Source organism: Olea europaea, chromosome 15 (genome assembly GCF_002742605.1).
Source record: "Olea europaea var. sylvestris chromosome 15, O_europaea_v1, whole genome shotgun sequence".
In the NCBI taxonomy this organism is placed as follows: domain Eukaryota; kingdom Viridiplantae; phylum Streptophyta; class Magnoliopsida; order Lamiales; family Oleaceae; genus Olea; species Olea europaea.
In genome coordinates, this window is record NC_036251.1 from 20,090,246 (window position 1) to 20,097,326 (window position 7,081).

The following is a 7,081-nucleotide window of genomic DNA, read 5'->3' on the forward strand; positions in this document are numbered from 1 at the left end:
TAATCTGTTATTTTGTACTAGCTGTACCCTTTGAATATTGTGGAGGTCTCTGAACTGGATCATGAATGAAAAGACAAGTAAACTTTTGAGTGAAGACCATAAACTAAAATCTTATAATTAATTTTTGCTGAGCAGTTCAGACAACGTCAATCCTCATAATCTTTTTCTTAACAAGGTATGTGCTCCTCTGGATAGATAAATGACAGTAATCAAACGAATTTTGTTTGAATCAGTTGCTTTCAGTAACTAAAATGGTTCAAAACTGTAGTATAAACCGCCTTCTTCTTGTCCTATGCTCCTATTGAATTCAAGTTTTGCTTACTAACTAGATTTGCAACGACGATACTGAGCAATGTTGCCTAAGATTAAATTCTTTTCTTCGCAGTGACATGAGAACCAGAGCATTTGCTCTGTTCTCTACAGGCTTGAATCCTAGTACTGGCTCATATAATTTGTGTTTCCATTATTGTTAATGGTTGAATTAGAATTCTGGTTGTCATTATGCTAATGTTCTCAAGCCAAACATTCTATTCTTGCTTAAACTGCACAGAACATATTGCATTAGACGTTGTAATCTTGAATCATATCTACTAATAATCTTGGTGGAAAACTTTTTTGGTGCCTAAAAAAACTGTGATGTTCTTCTGCTACAGTATTTTTGGATGCTCAGGTCTGAGTCTATGGTTCAGATTGACAGGTCATACTAATTTTAAAAATGTTATATCTTAGCAACAGATAATTATCATCTGTTTATTAACTTCACATTGCAGTTGTTGATGATACTTTGTGATAGGTATCAGTTTATAATGCCTAGATCTTTTGTTTGATGATTATTGTGTGCCGTGCATATAAAAACAATGCTGTGTTACTCATTTCTCATTTTGGATTCCTTACAAATTCAACGAAATCTTTCAATTTCTTATTTTAAGTGGTCAGCGAGAGAATTAACTATTGGGGACAGCCAGCCTGGTAAAAGAGCAGTAGCCACAGATTTATGGTAATATATGTTTTGATGAAAATGTTCTTCCTTTTTGAAATATGTTGAATCCATTGAATGCCTTTCAGTCAAAAGGAATGAAGAAAAGCTAATTGAACCGACTGATCTTCGGTTTTGTCATCTTTATGCATTCTGCATTATAAGTTACCTAGGTCACGTAGCTAGCAGTGTAGTCCTCAATGCAAAACCATCAGAACGAGCCAGGTCTATGCCTGAGTTTTTGAATGAAGATCATGCTTGCCTAACCATATTTACCAATTGACTTGTCCCCGGAGTTTAATTTGAATGGTGCTAGGTTCACTTTCTCCTCATAGAAACAGAGGGTGTGGGTCTTTTCGAGTGCTTCATGTCAAAGGTCTTGCACTTCAAGCTCTCATAGATAAGGAATGTGGATTTCTAAGATCTTCCGAGAAAGGTGGTGGTTTGAGACAAATTGCTTCCTTAACCTTAATGACTTCTGTAACTTAAGTAATTTTCATAAAATGTACCTGATTATGTATTTGTTATAGAATATTCATACCCTATGCATAAGAACATTGAAAATTTAGTTCTTTAAGTAATGATAGATAAAGGAGAAGAAGCATATTTATATAAGACTGCCAAGAGTTTGGAGGAAGTATATTTTTGCTGATTGTAGAGGACAGCATCCTGAAGAAGCTTACACCCGGTTAGTTTAATAGATAGCTTTATAAGATATAAAACTTCTTGTGTATTGCTAATTTTTCTACTTTATTTTCTAACTGCATGATTAACTTTATGGCTTGAAACTTGTACAACAAAGCATTGTTCTGAAATATCTGAATATCTCTTCGAAGAAGCGGCAAACAAGTTCATCAAGTAGATTCAATCTCCTTGTTCTTTAGAGTTAAGCCCTTGTACCAACTCATGAATTTTGCTATAAACTCTGCAGAAGAAATAAAAAGAGTGAATCCCATATCATTGTTAGATGCATAGTTCTTAAGTAAATATGACCTGCATTTCATAAGAGCATGTATGATTGCATTTAGTTTTTGACTAGCTAGATGAATGTAATGCTGACTTACTTTTTCATTCATGCATTGCAGTTATGGTAATTGGTATTCTTGAATAAATAAAATGAAGGCCACCTTTTCTGAATTGAATAAAAGGAATATGCACTTCTTGCTGAAAACTAAACCACCAGTAGAATGTTTCTAGTAACTTGATTCAATAAAATGTCAAGAGATGAAATGCTCTATCACCCTCTTCATGTTTTGGTGTAACTAATAGTCAATAAATAAAAATTTTACCTGGAAAAATCCAATGCAAATCCTCACTCTTGATTCTATTGATGCAAACATTTGAAAAAGTCAAGACTTACAATAGTATCTAAACTAAATGGACATTTATGTATAAGTATATTGTGAAGATATGGTTCACCTAACCCCACCACCTAATGTTGTGAGTTGATGGGAGTGAGGTTGACACAATAAGGTCTTCCCTTCCCTTGGCAGAGGCATGGTCTTTCTTCCTACCCCTTCATTATGTACACTCTACCATTTTATATAAGAAAAAGGGGGCAGCTCTCAGTCACTAGAATTCCCAGCGACAGCAGAGTGAGGAGCTCTAAGTTTTCATTAAAAAGGGTGGTGGTTCTTCATTGGTTTTTTCCCCTCTCTCTTTGGAAGGCAATTGGCATAACATGGGGCTGTTCCTGAGCCTAGAAAAACACCCATAAATCGAAGAAGAAGCTGCCCAAAGGAGGAAGGAAAGCTGGACAGAAATCGGCTGAAAAAGGGTTGTATTTTTCCATTCCCGTTTTTCTTGTTTTTTGCCTTGAATCTTGTTTGTTGATTGTTGTTTTGGTTGTTTGAACTCCTAGGATCCCCAACATATATCATAGTGCTGCTAGGTGGTTCTTGAATTCTCACTCGCTTTCTAAAGTTCCTCTTTCATCTATATGATCTCTCAGTCTTTAAATATTATCAACACAAGTCTACATCAGTTCTAATTCTTTAGTCATGACCTTCTTTTGCTTAAACACAAAACCATAGTGCAGTATCCTGGAATCCACAGAAAATTCTTCAAATTTCACCATTTGAACATTGATTTTGGACATATAACCTTGCCCTGATAGGTTTTGTTCAACCTAAGCACAATGGTTGTCAAATTCCTTGAGTTTTACATATGTTTTATGGGAACTTCTGCTTTGCTCGTCTCTTATGAATTTGATTTTCTGCAAATCTTTCGTTCCCTGTTGTGGATTTCATATATCTCACTGTATATGCATGAGTTGGACTGTTATACTTGAAGTAAAAGTGTTGTATTTAGTAGACCAAGATGCCCCCTTCTACCTTAAGCGGTGGTGAAGCAGCAGAGTTCTAAAGATCTAGATAGGAATAATAATGACAGAGGCCATGATATTTTGATGTTTAGATTCAGTTTTGTAAACTGGATAATAAAGAGAATCCAAGAGAAATTCCTGTCTTTACTTGTGCATGTTTTCTTTTGGTTGAACCTGAGCCAAATGATGAAAGTAGCATTGTTTTCATATTATAGTTGTATTATTGCGGTTTCTCTTACCTTCAATCCTCATGAATTGATGGACATCTTTTCTTGGATCATTTTGTCTTTTAACGAGTTTCTCTTGTTGATTCTGTGCAGGTGCCATAAGTTGCTTACTCCCATGTTGTCTCTGGGTAAAGAAAGTTCGTAAGCCATTCATGCTAGTTTGTTTTGATTGCTAACAAGTACATTATGGAAAGTCAAAGGAATAATTGATTAATTGGAGTTTATACCTGATACTCATCATATAATTTGTCAAATTTTGGTTGTAACTGGTAGTCGAGATTCCTTTTCAGTTCTTCTGCTAGGGTCTGCATAGGCAGAATTATTTAGTAGAAATTTAATATTTGAGAGGAGACATTAGTACGAGGATGTTCTTACTTTGAATATAAATTCGGGAGCTACTTTGTGCTCTATTAGATTTTGAAGTTCTCCACGGATATTATAAAGCCTGTGGAAGCAAATAGGTCCTCAATATTAGATCTTATTGAAGCCAAATCTGACTCAGTAGTTAATGTATATAGAAAGAGGATCACTGACATTTTGAAGTCTAGAAAAATTATTTTTGACCTTTATATTCGCAGTGCTTAGGAATTGAAACTTACTGCTTGGGACTTTGCTCTTCTATTATGTTTTTTGCCAGTTTTGCAATTTTATCTTCCCATCCAGTCTTGATATCCTGATCTTCCTCCAAGGATGGACTGTGACCACATCATTGTACAAATGAGTAGGAATAAGAAAAAGTTTTGGAGAAATATTAAATCTACTTGACCGGTTATTGAAAAATTTATGTACTACTTGAAGTTCCAGGTAGCTTCAAATGAGCGTATGGCTTGTCTTAGGTTATTCTTGGAGCTGTTAGCAATCTGAACGGCCAACTGATGGGGTAGCTGTATTCCTTCTTGTTTTGCTATGAATTCCAAAACTGAAATAATCTGTAAATGACAGACGCAATGCAGAGAGAGAGAGAGAGAGAGAGAGAGAGAGAGTTAATTTCAACCAAGTTGAGGGTATCAGTTAGGTGCTGAACTGGAGATTCTAAACAAAATATGAGATGGTTACCTCTTCATTAGAAGGTTCTAGTAATTGAACAAGGGTGCAAAGTGACTTTAAAGGCTGTAGTTTGGAGATGTCACTGCAGCAAAATATTACCTTATTACACCAATTAAACCTCTCTAATGCCCACTTGATATATGTCAGGGTATCAGTAGATAGCTTGTCTGCCTCATATAGAATGATTACTGCATGAATCAATAAATAAATATGACTTACAGGTCGATTAAATTTGTCTGTATTTTGAACTAAATAAATAGTTAAAAGATACCTTTACAGTTCTCTTCATTGCACTGAAAAGCATTATCAGACTCTCTACTTTTCTCCTTGATTAGTTCGACAATGATATGTTTTTCATAGCCTTTCAATTCAGAGAGATTCACTTCGATGTGTCGTGCTGATACCATCAAATTTACGAAGATGCTGCTTACTGCTTCTCCCTGCATTTATGTATTATTTAGTGTCAAACTCTAGTCACTATTTCTACACATTTAGAGAAGTTGATTATTGCTGATATGCATTTTATGTGTTTTATTCTTCTCCTTAATGTGGAAATTATATCAATTTTCTGATTTTGCATAAAAAATATGGAGACTAAAGTTCTGTTATATGTTAAAACTATTTATATTCTCCAACTGAAATGCATTCTAGATAAGTGATATGTACTAATCATGCAGTAGGTTTTGCATAATATTTTCATTCTTTCATGATATATTTTAAAAATATGATATTTTCCCTCGTACAACAGTTGAGCAAACACTATTTTACAATCAATATTTTTAGTTTTAAGAGTGATGGACGGACTTCCAGTAATTTGACAAGATCCACACATTGAACAATGAAAAATGAAAGGGTTTACCTTCAAGTTGAATTCCTTGCATTCTTCTCTTGCCTGTAGATGATAAATAAATGCTATCAAAATATGAAATTATATATATATATATATATATATATATATAAAACTATGCGTGAAAGGGATTTCCAGTGCATCAATCGTGGATTAGAAATAGATATACATACCAATATATATGTGCATTTAGTCTTTGTAATTTAAGGACTTGAGTTAAACAAAAGTACTAATATATATATATATAACTATGCGTGAAAGGGATTTCCAGTGCATCAATCTTGGATTAGAAATAGATATACATACCAATATTGTTGGGCTGTGATGCCATTTGATCCAGTCCAACTGTTAGGCAATGATGAAAAGGCCCAAATTGGATTTATTACTTGGTCCATTAAATATATACCTAGAAGGCCCACTTAACCGAGCCCAATATCCAGCCCACACACCATTAGTCGCTCTTGGACCGTTGGATTGACCCGCTGATCAACGGTTGATGATATTTACTATAAATATCCTGCTTACTCCCTGTTTGGCTCTTGGATCGTCACTTTCTGTTTTTCTTCTTTCTCTCTGCCGTTTGGAACCTTCGAGTTCCTTTTGTCTGTGTGACCCTTCCTTCTTCTCTTTGTGAGGTTTCTGGTTGATTATCTTTGTGATAATCGTGTTCTTGTGTGATTCTCCTTTGTGTGAGTGATCAACCGAAGGTAGGCAGTTTGATTTCTTGAGTCCAGTGAAGTGACCTTGGTGTGTTGGGTTGTGAGGGTGCGTTTTGAGTCTCGGTGCCTCTGTGATGGTAAATGGGTGTGGTCTGAGCCTTCGATTGAAAGATCTAAGCTTTGATGTTGTGATTTAGGGTTTATGATGTAATCTGCGATTCTATGATTTCATCTATGTTTTCTTGGATTCAGTTTGTAATAGTGGTATCAGAGCTATAGGCTTTCGGTCGTGAGTCTTCGATTGAAGGTTGAACACTGGAAAATTAATTTCCAGGAGTTCGACCGGAGATCGCGAAACCCTAGTTTTGATTTTGTGTCGACATAGTGGTCTGTGGTGTTGATTCGACTCTGGACTGTGGAATGCGAGGGAGTTTCTTTGATTCCTCGATGTGATTTGAAAAAGAATCACAATACTGAGATCCTGTGGGCTTGTTTTGTGCTTGAACCCTAACTGATTGGAGCTGCCAGGCCTTGAAACTTGAGGAGACTGAATCTGTAGGGGCACGTTTTGTGCCTTGGTGACCTGCAGTGAATATATCCTTGCTGCAATAATTCTTTCTGGATTTCAGCTGGTGGTTAAATTGTTTAACCATCCTCGGTTTGCATTTCTTGAACCCCCTATGATCTCACACTCATTAAACACTGCCCTTATGTATATATGCCTCTATGTTGATATGTTTAGTTACTGTACATTGTAACATGTTACATTAGTTTGCGATATCTTGTAATAGTTGCTTGTGATCAATTAAGTTTGGGTGATTCAAATTGAGCCTTGACTTGAGAACTTGATTCTCACGGAATCCTGGTGAATTTGATCAACCCTAGGTCCTGCATATACTGATTCTTTAATTCTGAGATATTGTTTTACCTGCATTGTTGTATTTCCTGATTCTTGTGGTGTTTATATTAGAATACCTAATGTTCCTGCTATTGATTGAAACT

At 35.5% G+C, this 7,081-nt stretch overlaps 1 protein-coding gene across 1 annotated transcript in view; it reads right to left on the reverse strand.

The window, feature by feature from the left end:
* Positions 1–1,564: 1,564 nt before the first annotated feature.
* LOC111410414 (replication factor C subunit 3-like) overlaps positions 1,565–7,081 on the reverse strand; it is an 11,738-nt gene continuing 6,221 nt past the window's right edge. The window contains exons 2-10 of the mRNA XM_023040729.1: positions 5,433–5,465; positions 4,845–5,013; positions 4,583–4,761; positions 4,319–4,455; positions 4,126–4,221; positions 3,902–3,971; positions 3,754–3,831; positions 3,539–3,650; positions 1,565–1,901 (exon numbers count right to left, since the gene is read on the reverse strand). Coding sequence (XP_022896497.1) covers positions 1,831–1,901; positions 3,539–3,650; positions 3,754–3,831; positions 3,902–3,971; positions 4,126–4,221; positions 4,319–4,455; positions 4,583–4,761; positions 4,845–5,013; positions 5,433–5,465 — 945 coding nt within the window. The 3' untranslated portion in view covers positions 1,565–1,830. The remainder of the gene's footprint in view (positions 1,902–3,538; positions 3,651–3,753; positions 3,832–3,901; positions 3,972–4,125; positions 4,222–4,318; positions 4,456–4,582; positions 4,762–4,844; positions 5,014–5,432; positions 5,466–7,081) is intronic.